Genomic DNA, 19,015 nt, shown 5'->3' with positions numbered 1-19,015 from the left:
TTTTTATATACTTGTTGGCCATTTGTGTGAACCATTCGTATGTTGGCCATTTGCATTTTTCATGAACCTGTTGGCCATCTGTCATCTTTTGAGAAATGTCTTTTCAGGTTCTCTGCCTATGTTTAAATTGAGTTGTTTTCTTGTTATTGAGTTGAGTTTCTTAGATATTTTGGATAGCAACCCTTTGTCAGATGTATGGTTTGCAGATTTTTCTCCCAGTTTCTGGGTTCTTCCTTCACTCTATTAATTGTTTCTTTTGCTGTGCAGAAGCTTTTGTTTGATGAAGTCCCATTTTTCTGTTACTGCTTTTATTTCCTGTGCTTTCCGGGTTAGTCAATGCCCAGACCAGTGAAGCTTTGTCCCTAAGTTTCTTGTAGTAGTTTTACAGCTCCAGGTCTTAATATTTAAGTCCTTAATCTGTTCTGAATTGTTTTTTCCTCATGGTATCAGATAAGGATTTAATCTTATTGTTGTGCATGTAGATATTCTGTTTTCCCAGCAGAATTTATTGAAGAATCTGTTCTTTTCCCATTGTATGTTATTGACACCTTCATCAAAAATTAATTGTCCATAAATGTGTGGCTTTATTTTGGATTCTTTGTCTTGTTTTGTAGGTTGATGTGTCTGTTTTCATGCCAGTACCATGCTGTTTTGATTGCTATAGCTTTTTAGTATAAAGTGAGATAGTGTGATTCCTTCAGCTTTGTTCTTTTTGTTTAAGATTGCTTTGGTTCTTTAAGGTCTTTTATTCCATATGAATTTAAGGATTTTTTTAAACATTACTTCTCTCATTTAATGAACACAGAGTATCTTTCCATTTATTTGTTTTTTTTTTTTAGTTTATCGGTGTTTTATACTTTTCAGTATACAGGTCTTTCATATCCTTGGTTAAATTTATACATATGTATTTTTGTTGCTATTATAAATATGTTGCTATTATAATATAAATATATTTTGTTGCTATTAAAAATACATATTATACATATGTATTTTTGTTACTATTTTAAATGGGATCGTTTTTCTAATTTTTTTTGAATAGCTTTAGTTTTGGATATGTTAATGCATAAAAATGGTACTGATTTTTACATGTTGATTTTGTATCCTACACCTTTACTGAATTCACTTATCAGTTCTAAAAGTTTTTGGATGGAGTCTTTAGGGATTTTTTTTTTTTTTTTGAGTTTGAGTCTCCTTCTGTCACCGAGGCTGGTGTGCAGTGGTGTGATCTTGGCTCACTGCAGCCTCTGCTTCCTGGGTTCGTAACCGGGATTACAGGCGCATCACCATACCTGGGTAATTTTTTTTTGTATTTTTGGTAGAGACGGGGTTTCACCATGTTGGTCAGGCTTGTCTTGAACTGCTGACCTCAAGTGATTCACCAGCCTCAGCCTCTCAAAGTTCTAGGATTACAAGTGTGAGCCACCATGCCTGTCCAGGATTTTTACATATAAGATCATATTGTCAAGAAGCAGAGACAATCTAACTTTTTCCTTTACTGTTAACAGTGCCTTCTGTTTCTTCCTCTTGCTTATTTTTTCTGAATAGGACTTCCAGTAGTACTATGTGGAAAAGAAGTAGTGAGAGTGAGCATTCTTGTCATGTCCCTGATCTTTAAAGAAAAGATTTCAGCTTTTCACTATTCCATATGACGTTAGCCCTGGGCTTGTCCTATGTATCCTTTATTATGTTTAGGTACATTCCTTCTATACCTAATCTATTGATAGTTTTTGATCGTGAAATGCCATTGAATTTTGTCAAATGCCTTTTCTGCATCTATTGAGATGATTTTGATTTTGATTTTGTTAATGTGATGTATCATATTTATTGACTTGTATTTGTCAAACCATCCTTGCATCCCATGGATAAATACCACTGTATCATGACAAAATATTATATTAATGTGTTATTGAATTTTGTTTATTAATATTTTGTTGAGAATTTTTACATCTATGTTCACCAAGGATTTTGGTCTGTAAGTTTGTTTTCATGCACTGCCCGTGTCTGGCTTGGTATGAGGGTAATACTGGCCTTCTAAAATGAGTTTGGAAGTATTCTAGATTTTTGGAAGAGTTTGAGAAGTGATCAATATTAGTTGTTCTTTAAATGTCTGACAGAATTCATCCAGTCCAGAACTTTTCTTTGTCAGGGACTTTTTGTTACTGATTCAGTCTTCTTATTCATTATTGGTCTACTTGTATTTTATGTTCCCTCATGATTGATGGAGTCTCGATATGTTAGATGTGTCTAGGAATTTATTAATTTCTTTTAGCTTATCTAATTCATTGGTGTAGCATTGTTCATAGTAGTCACTTATGGTGAGCATATATATTTCTGTGGTTTCTATCAGTTAATTTCTCATGTTTCATTTTTATTTATTTGAGCAAGCTCTTTTTTTCTTTGTCTGTTGAAGGGTTTATCTTGTCAAAAAAGCCTTCTTTTTTTTGTTTATTTTAAAAATCGTTTTCTTAGTCTTTATGTATTTCTATTTCTTTATTTGTTACTTTCTTCCTTCTGCTGATGTTAGATCCTTTTCTAATTCCTTGAAGTATAATGTTGGTTGGGTATTTGAAATCTTTGTTTTTGATATAGACATTTATTGCTGTAATCTTTTTTCTTACAACTACTTCAGCTGCATTTCATAGGTTGTGTATTTTGTGTTTTCATTTTCATTTGTCTCAAGATACTTTTTGATTTCATCTTTTATCTGTTGGTAATTGAGGAGCATATTTTTAATTTTCACATATTTGTGATTTTTCCCAAGATTTTTTTTTTTTAAAAGAAGAAGTCAAATTGTCTCTGTTTGCACATGACATAATTGTATATTTAGAAAACTTTATCATCTCAGCCCAGAATCTCCTTAAGCTTATATGCAACTACAGCAGTGTTTCAGGATACATAATCAATGTGCAAAAATCACAAGCATTTGTATACACCAATAATAGAGAGCCAAATCTTCAGTAAACTCACATTCACAATTGCTACAAAGACAATAAAATACCTAGGAATACAACTTACACAGGATGTGAAGGAGCTTTTTAAGGAGAACTACAAACCACTGCTCAGGTAAATAAGAGAGAATACAAATGGAGAAACATTCCATTCTCATGGATAGGAAGAATTAATATTGTAAAAATGGCCGTATTGCCCAAAGCAATTTATAGATTCAGTGCTATACCATCAAGCTATCATTGACTTTTTTTACAGAATTAGAAAAAACTACTTTAAATTTCACATGGAACCAAAAAAGAGCCTGTATAGCCAAGTCAATTCTAAGCAAAAAGAACAAAGCTGGAGGCATCATACTACCTGACTTCAAATTATGCTACAAGGCTACAGAAACCAAAACAGCATGATACTGGTATCAAAAAAACATATTGACCCATGAAACAGAACAGTGGCTTCATAAATACACATCTACCACCATCTGATCTTTGACAAACCTGACAAAAACAAGCAATGGGGAAGGATTCCCTATTTAATAAATGGTGTTGGGAAAACTGGCTAGCCATATTGAGAAAACTGAAACGTCACCCCTTCCTTATACTTTATATGAAAATTAACTCAAGATGGATTAAAGACTTAAAAGTAAGATCCAAAACCATAAAAACCCTAAAGAAAACCTAGGCAATACCATTCAGGATATAGGCATGGGCCAAGACTTCATAACTAAAACACCAAAAGCAATGGCAACAAAAGCCAAAATTGATAAATGGGATCTAATTAAAAAGCTTCTGCACAGCAAAAGAAACTATCAAACTATCATTGGCCAGACTTGGTGGTTCATACCTGTAATCCCAGCACTTTGGAAGGCCAAGGCAATGGATCACCTGAGGTCAGGAGTTTGAGACCAGCCTGACTAACATGGTGAAACGCCTATCTCTACTAAACATACGAAATATTAGTTGGGCATGTTGGCATGCACCTGTAATCCCAGCTACCCTGGAGGCTGAGGCAGGAGAGTCACTTGAACCTGGGAAGTGGAGGTTGCAGTGAACTGAAATTGTGGTATTGTATTTCAGCCTGGGCAACAAGAGCAAAACTCTGTCAAAAAAAAAGAAAAAAGAAAAGAAACTATCATCAGAGGGAACAGGCAACCTACACAATGAGAGAAAATCTGTCCATCTGACAAAGGGCTAATATCCAGAATCTACAGGAACTTAAACAAATTTACAAGAGAAAAACAATCCTATCAAAAAGTGGGCAAAGGATATGAACAGGCACTTCTCAAAAAAAAGACATGGTTGGGCACAGTGGCTCATACCTATAATCTCAGTACTTTGGGAGGCCAAGGCACATGGATCCCCTTAGGTCGGGGGTTCCAGACCAGCGTGAACAACATGGAGAAACCCTGTCTCTACTAAAAATGCAAAATTAGCAGGACATGGTGACGCATGCCTGTAGTTCCAGGTACTCAGGAGGCTGAGACAGGAGAATTGTTTGAACCCAAGAGGTGGAGGTTGCAGTGAACCCAGATTGCGCTATTTCACTCTAGCCTGGGCAACAAGAGCAAAACTCCAAGAGCGGGGAAAAAAAAAAGACTTTTATGCAGCCAACAAACATATGAAAAGAAGCTCATCATCAGTGGTCATTAGAGAAATGCAAATCCAAACCACAGTGAGATACCATCTCACACCAGTTAGAATGGCGATCATCAACAAGTCAGGAAATGAGATGCTGGAGAGGATGTGGAGAAATAGGAACGCTTTTACACTGTTGGTGGAAGTGTAAATTAGTTCAACCATTGTGGAAGACAGTGTGGCGATTCCTCAAGGATCTAGAACCATAAATATTGTTTGACCCAGCAATCACATTGCTGGGTGTATACCCAAGGATATATAAATCATTCTATAAAGGCACATGCATTCGTATGTTTAGTGCAGCACTATTCACAATAGCAAAGACTTGGAGCCAACCCAAATGCCCATCAACAATAGACTGGACAAGAAAAATGTGGCACATATACACCATGCAATACTATCCAGCCATAAAAAGGATAAGTTTATGTCCTTTGCAGGGACATGGGTGAAGCTGGAAACCATCATTCTCAGCAAACTAACACAGGAACAGAAAACCAAACGCCACATGTTCTCACTCATAAGTGGGAGTTGAACAATGAGGACACATGGACATAGGGAGGGGAACATCACACACCAGGGTCTGTTGGGAGTGGGAGCTAAGGGAGGGATAGCATTAGGAGAAATACCTAATGTAGATGATGGGTTAATGGGTTCAGCAAACTAGGTATGGCACACATATACCTATATAACAAACCTACACATTTTGCACATGTATCCCAGAACTTAAAGTATTAAAAAAAATACAAAACTCTATTCTTTCATCTACTTTTCATGTACTTTACAGTTGTCTGTTAAATATTGTTCGTCTAGTGAGCTGCATAACGTGTGTACTGGTTACTATTAATGTTACTTGGATAGACTGAGTTGGCTCACCTATTTTAGATATTTCTCATTTATTAATTTCATTGACTTCTTACCAGGAATATTGCTGTTGGAAGGTTCTGTATCATTTTTTTTTACAGATGGGAACATTTATGCTTAGAACAATTTAGTGTTTTTTAAGTATCATCCCACAGCTATTCACTGACTGAGTCATTTTTTGAAGCCAGGCCTTTGGAATTTTCTGTAATACCAAACTACCTCTGGTAAATGAGATCAGAAATAGAGTATATAAATTTTGTTACTTTATTAGAAATTATTAATGAAATTATAGCAAATATTATAAATTTAATTAAAATTATAAAGGATAAAGGAGAAATTAAAATTTGAGCTAAATATGTGTTAATCAGGTTATTGAATTATATATTTTTGTTATTCATGTTTCTGATGGTTCTTAAATCACAGAAATTCTAACCCTGTCTTTTTGCCAGAAGATTAAATATAAAGTCACACATGGCTTTCGTTTGCTCTGGAAAACAAGGACTTGCTACCACTTTCCCTCGTTCAGAAGTTCATTATTTTGTTGACAGTTTAGTTCCATTAATCTGGTATTTGCAGGGAAATAACTTACAGACTTTAAAATCTAAAGGTGATCAAATGGGTATTTGAATCCGTCATTTAAGTTATGTCTTAATGTTAAAATAAAAATGTACTTTCCAGGAAGTAACTGTTAAAGTATTTTATGCAAGATTTCATGTGGGATACCTTAATGGTTGAATAATAAATTTTACCTCATAAAAATGAAATTCAATAATACAGTAGCTTTCTCAGCTCAGTAGCATCTGGTCTATTCTCATGAGGGCCAATATTTTCCAACTCATTAGGATCATGTCGTTCTGTATGTCGTCAACATTGACTTAGCCAAGCTACCTTTACTTACATAACTGCCAAACTATTAAATAGGTCTCTTGTGGAGTGAAGTCAAATATTCCTCTTACTTTACTTCTGCCTTAGAACAGGGGAAGAAAATGTACACACTGTAACATTTAAACATCTGGTCTAAAACCACATCACTGTAACTCTGAATAAAGTTACGGAGGTATTCTTCCCAGGTGTGCATATAAAAAGGATTTTGGAGTTGTCGAATAGTTCTTTAACCACTTAGGAAAAAGATTGAGGTATATCGATATGCTTTTTCTATTCCTCTGTTTTCAAACTACTTCCCTTCTTCATCATGTCTGCTAAATACTTCTAATGTGTTCTAAGATATATATTTTTGAGATGTTACAAAATTTTCTTGCCAAATTCAGGTATTGGCTATACATTTATTCTTCCCTAAGAAAAGAATTGAGTTAGATTTGTATTAAGAAATACCAAAAAGACCTTTTGATGTTCAAATTGGAGTAAAAAGACATTAATTTTTATGGATCTTATGAGTTTAAGGTGTCCTCATATGCACTTTTAGTAATATGAATATTTATTGAATTTAAAGTTTCCATTTTACTACAGCTCATGTCCAGGTATTGAGAGCTCATTTATAGAAAATGTGGTCATTATTAAGAAATGAGTAGTTAATGTAAAGTGTAACCCATTTTTGCCAGAGGTTGCAACTTTTTTTTTCTTCTTATGAAAAATCAGACCTTGGCAATGACCTTGATTACTAGGGTGTAAAAAACTCCTACAAGCTTAGCATTCTAGTAATGGAATACTAGGCATAAATGGGTTAAAAACACACCTAGAATGTTAAGTTATTCCTGACCTTAATTTTGTTTTCTGTATTCTGTCTCAACATTTTATGATGTTTGTAATTTTTTTTCTGATGATACTTCATGGTACAGGAATGTGAATTTTAGGTGTCATTCAGTAAAAGAAGATACATAAAGTGTGTGTGTACAGAGATTTGAGAAAAACACAATGCCTCAAATTATGATTTAAGTACATTTTAATGGATTTTTGAAAAGTAGGCAGTGTGACTTTAGTATGATTTTTCAGTCTTACAGAAAATCTTTCATAAAAACATCATAAAAATGTGTCTTAATACATTAATGTTGATAACATGATATTAATAGATAAATGAGTTAGATTTGTGCAGAAAAGACACTTTTTTGCCTTATGTATTTTTTGCTGTTTATTTGCCTATTTATTTTTTGCTCATTTTTATGTCTTCTATTGGTTCACAACCTAAAATATATTTCTTCCAGTTGTATTTACTTACCAAACATTTGAAAATATGTAGTTTGCAGTCTGTTCAGTTCTGGGAGCAGATAGCTAACAAGAAATAGACATGGTAGTAGTGAATGTAGAATCTTCTGTGTCACCAATTACAAGATCAAGTTTGGCTTTAAAAATGGACAAGAGTTACTTACATACACTAGAGAAAGGGACTCTTGGTTTTGAGGGCGGCTGTTTACAAAGTACCACTAACTAGGTGGGTTAAAGAAAAGGAAATTTATTTATTGAGGCATTGGGCTGCTTATAATCATGTTGGAAGACAAAGCGGTAGCTGGCATGTCACATTGCCAGAGTTGGAGCAAAAGAGAGAGTTGTGAGGAGGTGCCACACACTTTAAAACAAACAGATCTTCTGAGAACTCACTGTCACGCAGCACCAAGCCATGAGGGATCCACCCTCATGACCCAAACACCTCCATTCACTGGGAATTACATTTCAGCATGAGATTTGGGGGAACAACAAACATCCAAACTATTCTACTTGGAGGAAAATTAGAACATTTCATGATTTAAAATGAAAATTTGGTTGCAAAATCCCGTTACTCCAAAGTTTCCTGATTCTAGATCTTTTTATAGTCACCTTTCTAAATATATTTCTCATATGATAAACATTTTAATATTGTATGTAAGGTTAAATAATACGTTGATTTTATTTTTGTTTGCTCTTTACCACAGAGATTTATTTGAAAGATAAAATATTTTATGTAAAGCAAATACTATGGAACATGCAGGTAAAATTATTGCAACAAATGAAATTATGATGAAAGTCTTATTATCATAGATTGACTTCCTAATTCCTATTTTTAAAACAGTTTTTACTTTCACAGGAAAGCCAAGTAACAGTAATGAAATAATTTTATAAGTTCTTTGTACTCCATATTTTCTTTAATCTCTTCTACATTCTTTGAAGTAGAAAATCTGAACAATATTTTATAGGTTGAAAAGCTCTTGAAGATATTTTAAAAATAACAGGGCCGGCGCGGTGGCTCAAGCCTGTAATCCCAGCACTTTGGGAGGCCAAGGCGGGTGGATCACGAGGTCAAGAGATCGAGACCATCCTGGTCAACATGGTGAAACCCCGTTTCTACTAACTATACAAAAAAATTAGTTGGGCATGGTGGTGTGTGCCTATGGTCCCAGCTACTCGGGAGGCTGAGGCAGGAGAATTGCCTAATCCCGGGAGGCAGAGGTTGCGGTGAGCCGAGATCATGCCATTGCACTACAGCCTGGCTAACAAAAGCGAAACTCCGTCTCAAAATAAAAATAAAAATAAAAATAAAAATAACAGAAGGAGAAGTTGGGCTGTAGTATTCAGAGAACTATTTATGTTTGTTTTTAAAGAAATAATGCAGCCTGGTGCAATGGCTCACGCCTGTAATCCCAGTACTTTTGGAGGCTGAGGTAGGTGATCACCTGAGGTCAGGAGTTCAAGACCAGCCTGGCCAACATAGTGAAACTACGTCTCTACTAAAAATACAAAAATTTGCCAGGCTTGGTGGCAGGCACCTGTAATCCCAGCTACTTCGGAAGGTGAGGCAGGAGAATCTCTTGAACTTGGGAGGTGGAGGTTGTAGTGAGCCGAGGTCGCGCCATTGCACTCCAGCCTGTTGACAGAGCGAGACTCTGTATCAAAAGAAAAGAAAAGAAACAATGCTGTAGTATGTTATACAATTCCAAATTTTTACTCATTATGGCATATAGAATGTTAAAGTATAATTTATATTTGACTTTGATGACTTTATTAATTTGAATCCTTTTAAAATTTCTGACTGATTTTAATATAGGTAAGAGCAAAATTTGTAAATATTATTTTAATTCTGGTTTAGTAGGTAAATATACAGCTTCCTTACAGCAGATTGACATATATGTTCACTACTGTTATACATTATTTTAATAAAAAGTTTTTTTATTTAATGTCACTATGTTGCCCAGATTGATCTTGAACTCCTGGCCTCAAGTTACTCCTCCTGCCTCAGCCTCCTGAAGTAACTGGGATTAGAGGACCAAGCCACTGTGCCTGGCCCTTTATAAATTATGTTATAATTTCATGTAATACATAATTGTATAGTTGAAATGGCTCACCATTACATATTAATTGTTCTTTATACAAGGAAGTCTCAAAGAGAAATTACATTTGAAATAGTTTATTCTAAAAAGTTTTCAAATACTTCAGTTATAGAACTTAAGGTTTATAGTGTATACCAAATGTTAATATTAGGTTTAGCATTCAAAAAAAATTTTTTTTTTTTGTAGGAAGGGAGGAAGGCAGGAAGGGAGGAAGGGAGGAAAGCAGGAAGGAAGGCAAGGAGGAAGGAAGGGAGGGAGGGAGGGAGTGAGGGAGAGAGGGGAAAGAAGGAAATCAGGCAGTGAGAGAGACATTGCCGACCTGGATCTAGAGGTCTACAAGTTGATTTCTTTTTTTCTTTTTTTGAGAGAAGGAAAGAAAAACAAGTAGTGAAGGAGAGTAAGAAAGAGGAAGAAAAAGTGGGAGAGAGAACAGAAATATTGCTTTATTCTAAAAAAAAATGGGTATTAATAATGGCCAATCAATATTTTATTTAAACCTGTGAGTAGGTGTGATGTGGTATTGACAAGAATGTATATTTTGTGTATTTAAAGTGGAGAGCTCTATAAATATTTATTAAGTTTACTTGTTCTGGATCTGAGTTCGAGTCCTTGATATCCTTATTAATTTTCTGTCTCATTGAGTCTAAGTCTCTATGTATCTGGGTGTTAGGATCGTTAGCTCTTGTTGTTGCATTGATCCTTTTACCACTATATCTTTGTTGCTTTAAAATCTATTTTATCAGATACGAGAATTGCAACTCCTGCTTATTTATTTATTTATTTATTTATTTATTTTTGCTCTCCATTTGGTTGGTAAATCTTTCTCCATCCCTTTGTTTTGAGTCTTTGTGTATCCTTGCGTGTGAAATGGGTCTGGATGTAGCATACCGTTGGGTTTTGGCTGTATCTTTTGATTGGGGGATTTAGTCAATTGAAATTTAGGATTAATGCTGTTTGATGTTAACTGGCTGTTTTATCCATTCGTTGATGTAAATTCTTCTTTATGTTGATGCTCTTTACTCTTTGGTATATTTTTAGAAAGGCTAATACTGGTTGTTTAACTGTTTTTCCTATTGCTATGGAATTATTGGGCTAGGAAATTAAGGATATATATGAGAACTATCTCAGTTGACCCATGACTAAGACGCAGGAGGTGGTGCTTGGTTCTGAGAGCCTGCCAGCCAGACATCTTCACTTTCCACAAACCCATTTGATTTTTTTCCTTGCACTCATTCTTGTTACTAACATGATTGTAAGATGAAGCAGTCCCTACATGTGAAATTTTCCTGTAGAAATGAGATGCTGAGAGAAGGAGTAGGCAAAAGTCATCTTTGTTTTCTTATGCCACAAGAGGACAAGATAAGGGAGGCTTCTGGCACTCACTTTACTCACACTTGAGGACAAGCTTGAAGCTGTCTACCTTTTACTTTTTTTAACTCACACACACCTCTCTGGCTGGATTCTTGCCCACTTCTTGCATGTCTTCCACCAGGCTTCCACTGGGTAATAGTAAGTACAGCAACAAAAGTGGAGGAAGGGGAGAGGACTTGGTTTGTTCTCTGTCCTGAAAGACAATCCTCTTTTATATTAGGAAACTCCAGGCCCTTGGCAGTTCAGGATTTCTAAGGATCCTTCTTGGTAGATTTAGACAAGTTGGGTTTTGGAAAAGAGAGTTAGATGTAGCTGTGGTTTAGCTGGCAGCAACGTGGGAGAAACTTTTGCTGTTAGAGCCTGTTACAGTACCTCTGTCTATTGTTCCCACTTATTGGTCCTTGAGACTCATTTTTCAAGAGCAGAAGGCTAACAGAAGGAATTAGGTGACCACCATTAGTTGGTTAGACAAGAAGGACTAAGTTTTCCACGGAAAAGATAATTGAGAGATATTCTTGTATGATATGTTCAGATTGCATGAAAGCTGTGGGCCTTCTCTGCCAATATACCATGTTATAGTTATTATTGACAGATGTCAGCAATGAATCATAAATAGAAAGTTAACCCAGCATTATCAAGATATCAGAATAATGAAAAACAAACTTCACTGGGCCAGTCATATAAGCAGTTGTGTTTGTGTGTGTATATCTATTTAAAATTGCTTGTTACTGGTTTTCCTTCCTTGTTTCACTAATTAAAATTACACAGCCACCATTTTCATTTTGCAAAGTACTCAGTGTTTGCTGTGTTCTACTTCTTCTGGGGAGCCTTAATTGCCTTAGTAGACAGGTTATTGGGGAAGGTAAAGAGGGAAGGAAAATATTAATTTATTTTAAACTTAATATTTTGCATATTTGTCTTCTATTACTTTTTTTTTTTTAACTAAGATGTCCTGGTTAGAACTTCCAGTACAGTTGTGAATAAAAGTGATGAAAGTGAACATCCTTATCCTTGTTCCTGATCTTGGGGGAAATATTCACACTTTTACCAATAAATGTGATACTAGCTGTAGGTTTTTTGTGAATGTCCTTTATTAAGTTGAATAACTTCCCTTCTGTTCCTAGTCTGTTATGCTGTACATTTTCAACTGATCTCCCTAGCTCTAGTCTTACTTTATTACAGTTCTTTTACCCTACTGGACAGTCGTCTAAAAGACAAATAAAATGAAATCACTTCCTTTTTTTGAGATGGAGTCCTCCTCTGTCTCCCAGGCTGGAGTGCAGTGGCACAATCTTGGCTCACTGCAACCTCTACCTCTTGGGTTCAAGAGATTCTCCTGCCTCAGTCTCCTGAGTAGCTGAGATTACAGGCATGCATTAATGACGCCCAGCTAATTTTTGTATTTTTAGTAGAGATGGGGTTTCACCATGTTGATCAGGCTGGTCTCGAACTCCTGGCCTCAAGTTATCTACCCACGTCAGCCTCCCAAAGTATTGGGATTGCCGGCGTGAGCTACCGTGCCCGGCCAATGAAATCACTTTCTTGCTAAAAATTACTTATGCTTGCTGTAATAAATGTCATTGGTTCAGTACTTTTGTTCTTTCAGTAGTACCAAGAATTTCTTTTGGAGAACTCATCTTTTACCCCTTGAAGCAATCGTGCAATTTTATTTTATTTTTTAATTTTATTGTTTTTGGGATGAGTCTTACTCTGTCACCCAAGCTGGAGTACAGTGGTGTGATCTTGGCTCATTGCAATCTCTTTCTTCTGGGTTCATGCAAGTCTCCTGCCTCAGCCTCCTGAGTAGCTGGGATTACAGGCACCCGCCACCATGCTCAGCTAATTTTTGTAGTTTTAGTAGAGATGGGGTTTCAGCATGTTGGCCAGGCTGCTCTTGAACTCCTGACCTCAAGTGATATGCCCGACTTGTTTTCTCAAAGTGCTGAGATTACAGGCATGAGCGACTCTGCCCATCTGAATCCTGTAATTTTGATAGAAGTGACTGACTAAATTTCAGGCAGGGGCTCTGACTGGCTTTAGCCAATCAGAACATTTTCTTCACCTCTCTTCATCTATTTTGATTGATTGAGAAACCTAATTGAGGTCAGTGAGGTTGAAAAACCTAATTGAAACCAATGAGGTATCACAAATTAGAAATCGTCTCGCCTCTGAAGCCATCAGAGAAATAGGCTCTTTTTCTTGGGAAGTGTGGTATGAGCCTATGAGATCTGCACCTGTTGCAACCATTATGTTATCATTACATTATCTTACATTACAACCACATAGATGGGAAATCTGAAGAAGACGTGTGGAGGAAGGCAGAGCTGAGAAATCTCAGAGAAATGGAGTCAGTGAGATGATAAAATTGTGAATCTCAGGTCTGCCTCTGAATTCTACATTACCACATCATTTAAGCTCATCTAAGGTGGTCTTTCTCTTCCTACCTTCTCTTCTCCTTTTTTCTTGCTGCTGCTACTTTTATTTGCATCATAAAGAATCTTATGTGATATAGTTTGTCAGGATAAAACCCAAACTTCTGAGCATGAAATTAAAAGCTCTTTATGATATGATTCTTTTCTGCCAATGTATGTAGCTCCATTTTCAGAACTATTGCTCTCCCCTTTGCCTTTGCATTTCTTATATTTTTGATGTACTTAACCATGTCAACCCCATAAAGTTTCTAGGCTAAGTCACGCTTTCATATTTCTGTTTTCATATACTCCCCAAATCTTGTTCTTTCTTTAGGATTAGTCTTAATAAGTATCCTCTGCAAGTACTTCTCCTTCATTTAAGCAGATGTGATTGTTTTCTCCTTTGTGGAATCATCATAATTAATATATCAGTTTAGTTTGACAGATATTTTGTACCTACTAAGTGGTAGACTTGGATCCTGTTTTCAAAGCTCTTTAATTCTAACTAGGTAATATGACATGTATTCTTTGTACACATCACTCTTCATTGTAGTTACTTTTGTATGGAGATTTTCTGATAAAATTTAATGTGCTATAATAGATCATATTGTTTATACACATCTTAAGAAGTTTCTATTGGTTATTGCTACCTAATCCTAATAATTAAAAATTTATTGCAACCATTCATTGCAAATAAATACAATAAATCATTGATTTAAATCAAATATAATATTTTTCCAGATTTTCATGTCAAAAGCATAGTCCTCTGACAAAAATTGGGTTAATATTATTTGTAACTTGGAAAACAGTTTTTCAGTAAAATGGCTAATAATTTTTTCCCTATCTGACTTGACTTGCTTTCTAGATCCTTTTTTTTAAGGAGTAGTAATTATTTTAAAGTAAATATTTCTCTAAGAGCCTACTTTAATAGTTTGTACACACCTTTCTCTTCTCTATTGTTAGAACCCCTTTGTTTTCAGCTGTGCTCCAGGGTTCAGGACTAATCCTATGTATAAACCTGGGATGATATAAGTTATGCACATTTATTCAATATTTACATGATTCAAGAGCATGTATTCAACTTTGCAGTGTGTTGGTTTGATTGTGTGCATAGCTTTTATGGATTGAAAGCTCCTACTTGAGCTAACTAAGCTTTCATCTTGAATTGCCATTTTAGTTGCTGTATGCCTTTTTTTTTTTTGGTTCTTGCTGGACCACATTCCCGGTTTGATATCCGAGCACATCAGCACATCAGAGGCTAAGGTCCTGAATTTCCCTTTCTAGATTCCCAGAAGTTCTGGAGGCTTTTTTTTTAATTCCAGCTCTCTGGATGTGGTACTCCCTCATAAGTATTACCAGATTAATTCGGAGGCATCTACTTGCTGACTACCCATTTCATTTTTTAAAAAGTTATTATTCATTATATTGTATTTTCCTGCTGGGACAGCTACTATATTGTCTCTTACTGGGACAGGTATGACACCGGACCACTTGTCTCAACTTTTGCCTTCCATCTAATTCTTGAGATCAGGGTTTGCAAATTTGGCTTACTGTTTGCTTTTATAAATAAAATTTTATTGGAATACAATCATGCTTGCTCCTTTCATTATTGTCTGGGGCTACATTTATCCTACAATGGTAGGGTTGAGTAATTGCCACAGAGAAAACATTTGGCCCTGTATCAGAAAAAATTTGACAACTCCATAAAGTATAGCTTATATCCTTGTACTTTTCATTTGGTGCCTATTTCAAACATTGTACTATTTATTTGTAGAGATCTTAATAAAAATTGACATGTATCAGGTTTTTCATGTAATTTAAAAATTTACTTAGTCAAATATTGGCAGAAGACGTCTTTTTTTTATTGCATTTTAGGTTTTGGGGTACATGTGCAGAACATGCAAGACATTTGCATAGGTACACGCATGGCAGTGTGTTTTGCTGCCTTTCTCCCCTTCACCCACATTTGGCATTTCTCCCCAGGCTGTCCCTCCCCAGCTCCCCTTCCCACCCGCCACTGTCCCTCCCCTCTTCCCCCCAGTAGACCCCAGTGTTTGGTACTCCCTTCCCTGTGTCCATGTGTCTTAGACTTTATACTTTTTTGCTAATTTTCCTTTATTTTTTACCATCATTTTGTTAAAGTAGCTCATCTACAATATATAGGGTTAACTGATTATATTAATTGACACTTTTTACCAGTGTTAATTATGTACCTGTAGTACCAAATAACAGGTATTGTCCAATTTATTTTCTCGATACTTTTACAACATATTCATTTCTCTCCATTTTTACTTCTGTCACCCTAAGGCAATTCCATCATTTCAATCCAATCAGTTGTCTACTATGTACCAGAGTGAACTTTGAAAAACTCAGATGTAACAATTAATATGAACCTTTCACTGAGTTCCTATTAATTGTAGGATAAAAGCTTAAATATGGACCTATTCCCAATTAACCTTTGAGCTTCTCAAAAGAACTATGCTTTTTTCTATCTTGGAGTTTTTCTCAAGCTACTCCATATTTCTGCAGTGCCCACATTTCTCTATTTAATCTATTTATATCAGCTTATCCTTTGGAGCCCTGCTTAAATGTCAGTTCCTCAGAGGAGACTTCTTTATGTAGAAAATATGTTCCTCAAAGACAGGTTGCATGTGTGATATTTTTCCCTGCTGTATCCTCAGCAACTAACGTTTACTTTGCAGAATGTCTAAAGATGATAAGTGTTGTATGTCTGCTCTTTTGGTGAATGTTCAAAATGTAAACAGTTTACAAATTCTACTAATTCTTAAGTATTACCTCTTATTTTGCCTGCCTGACACCATGCGTTGTATAGGGTATTTAAACTAGGAGATAATTAGATTATAGGAATTAATTATTATTAAAAAAAAAAGCTGGGATTTATGTGTGAAAAATTGTTAAAATAGAATTACCATATGCATTTTTATCTGTGTTTAAAGTCCTCAAGACCATCCCTACTTTAGAGAGCATCTAGAAGGACTTATAGGATTCAAGATATAGTTGTACTCATTACTAAGATTTATTATAGCAATGTAGTAAGGATACATACTTGGGTTATAAGAGGAAAGACATAGGTTGAGCCTGGAGAAACTCATGCATGAGATTTCTTTTGCCCTTAGCCTCATGTGAAAGCACAGGTGCACTTGAGTATTGAGTATACTCCTTTTTCCAGTAGCAAAAAATACACTAATGTGTGTAGTGTTTGAAGTCCCTTCAGTGTCAGGGTTTTTGTTAGGGGCTGGTCATATAAACAACCTCTGCCTTGCAAGTACCAAAATTCTGGACTCCTACAAGGAAAGCAGATGTTTAGTATAAGCTGTACTTTTTGTATAGAAGGCTTGGCATAGCAAATCACTCTTATCTTAGAGGATGAGGGGAAGGCAACTTCCCAGACTTCTCCAGTCAAGGGTCAGCTTTCCAAGCAGGCTTTCCAAAGGATAGCAGTCTTAGGCTTGCTATGTTGTCTTTTTTGTATTGTTCTCAAACTACTGTTTTCTAATGTTCTTTGCTTTTTATTCTAGTTTTAGAGGTACTTTTAGGTAGATACGTACACTCCTACACTGAATAAAATTGAAGTTCTTTTAGTAACTAAGAGTGGAATGAGTAGTAGGTAGGCAGCTACTATGATGCTAAGATACTTTTCAAGTCTCCCTTCGGAAAAATTTGAATTGCTAGTGGGGTACATCATGTACTATACTTGCTCTCTTTCACTGTGCTTACGCCACATCGATCTCTTTTCTGTTCTTTAAATACACCAAACTTTCTTCTGCTGCATGGTATTTACTGTGGTACTCACTTTTCCTGTCATATCCTTTCCATTTTTACTTGGCTTATAACCACTTATTTTTTATTTCTTGATTTAAACTTCATCTGCCATACCTCACTGCCCTCTCCTCCCATGTCTCTTAGGTTGGCTACTCCCAGTATTAACTTTCAGTTGTACTGTAATTGTTTACTGTTTTTCCTTTTCTAGAGGAACATGTTCTCATCCTAGCATGTCATATGAATGAATGAATGAATGAATGAATGAATGAATGAATGAATGTAAAATTTGGGTGAGACAAAAAGGTGAGTGCTAGAGGAAAAGGAGGGAAAGAGAGATTAAAATTTGTGTGACATTTTTGAGAATGTCACAGAATTACATTATCTAGTATTGTCGCCACCAGTCACATGTAGCTATTGGGTACTTACATGTGGCTAATCTGAATTAAGAAATAAGTGTAAAATACTTACTGGGTTAAAATACTTTCTATTAAAAATAGAATGTAAAATATCTTAATTTCATTACATTTTAAAGTCATTAAATTATATTTGGATATATTGAAGAAGTAAAAGTGTTAATATTGATTTCACTTACTTTTATTTTTTTAATGTGGTTAGTACAAGATTTTAAATGACATTTTCTAATAGACAGTACTTGCTTAGAAAGTGAGGCAATGACGTTTTACCTTAAATGTATGGTCCTAAGAATTTAAACTTTAGGCTATTATCAAGAAAAAGTAACTATCTGAAACATGGCACATTAGCTTTTCTTACATATTGTACTGGTACTAGTTTGGGGCAAAATTCAGACAACATTTTCTGTTTACACTTTTTTCATTGTGTAATGAAAATGATCAAAGTAACTATAAGAGATCAATTGACAGGTTTATTAAAGTGTAGCAGTTTATGTTTATCTACCCTAATAACATTTATATTAGTAACAATAATTGCTAACACATAAGTGATGATTGTGTGCCTGGCACTATTCTAAGGGCTTCATATATATTAACCCATTTAATCCTTAAAATAGTCCTGTTTGTTAGATGTCATTATCATTCCCTTTTAAAAAATGAGGAAACTGGGTGCAGAGGCAGTAAGTAACATGGTCAAGGACACAGCATGTTTGAGTCTTAATTCTGATACCTGATAATTCTGATACCTAAGAATGTGATGTAGAGTATTGAATGTGATTCAAAGATAATTTACTTTCAGAGTTCTGGTTATATGACTTACCACATGTGACTGCTCACATACCAGGCATTCAGTAGGCATTTTTTTATTTGTATAACACTGAAAAGGTGTAGTTTCTAGTTTATACTTTCCAGCTATATTATATATGGGTATTTTTGTGTATTTCATTTTTGGTAATATAGTTTTGAATGTTAGAATACAAGAGAGCCATGCATATATGAACCTCACTAAACCTCATTATAAAAGACACATGAGTTGATTGCTTTTCTTGGCAAATCCTAACAGGATAAAAATAGAGCTGTCACTAGAACAAAAAAAAAAATAGTGGGAAAAGAAAGCTTCTTGTTTTGCTAGTGGCTAGGCTTGCTTTGGACTCTATCTGGTTGTGCCAGTTTGTTTACTTATTGTCTGTGGTGACTTTTGCACAATGGCAGACTTGAGTAATTGCAATAGAGATTTCATGGCTCACAAAGTTTTTAGGCTTTTGCATAAAACATTTGCCAATTTCTGATTCATGAGCATATCAATCCAATAAAAGACTCTAGGTGCTGGACCACAATTAAATTGG

The 19,015-nt window shown here is 35.3% G+C and overlaps 1 protein-coding gene across 29 annotated transcripts in view; it reads left to right on the top strand.

Moving 5' to 3' along the window:
* The window catches only part of VPS13B (vacuolar protein sorting 13 homolog B), an 822,207-nt gene that overhangs the window by 169,623 nt on the left and 633,569 nt on the right, over positions 1-19,015 (top strand). For 2 of the 29 annotated variants that reach the window (XM_078353472.1, XM_078353473.1), the window contains exon 18: positions 1,546-4,067. The exons of the other annotated variants lie outside the window; for them this stretch is intronic. In XM_078353472.1, coding sequence (XP_078209598.1) covers positions 1,546-1,649 — 104 coding nt within the window. In that variant the 3' untranslated portion in view covers positions 1,650-4,067. Of the gene's footprint in view, positions 1-1,545; positions 4,068-19,015 lie in introns of those variants that run through there. 29 annotated transcript variants of the gene reach the window in all.

This window comes from Callithrix jacchus, chromosome 16 (genome assembly GCF_049354715.1).
Source record: "Callithrix jacchus isolate 240 chromosome 16, calJac240_pri, whole genome shotgun sequence".
Lineage (NCBI taxonomy): Eukaryota > Metazoa > Chordata > Mammalia > Primates > Cebidae > Callithrix > Callithrix jacchus.
Note: the sequence above shows the minus strand (reverse complement) of the source record. Positions and strands in the feature narration are given on the sequence as shown.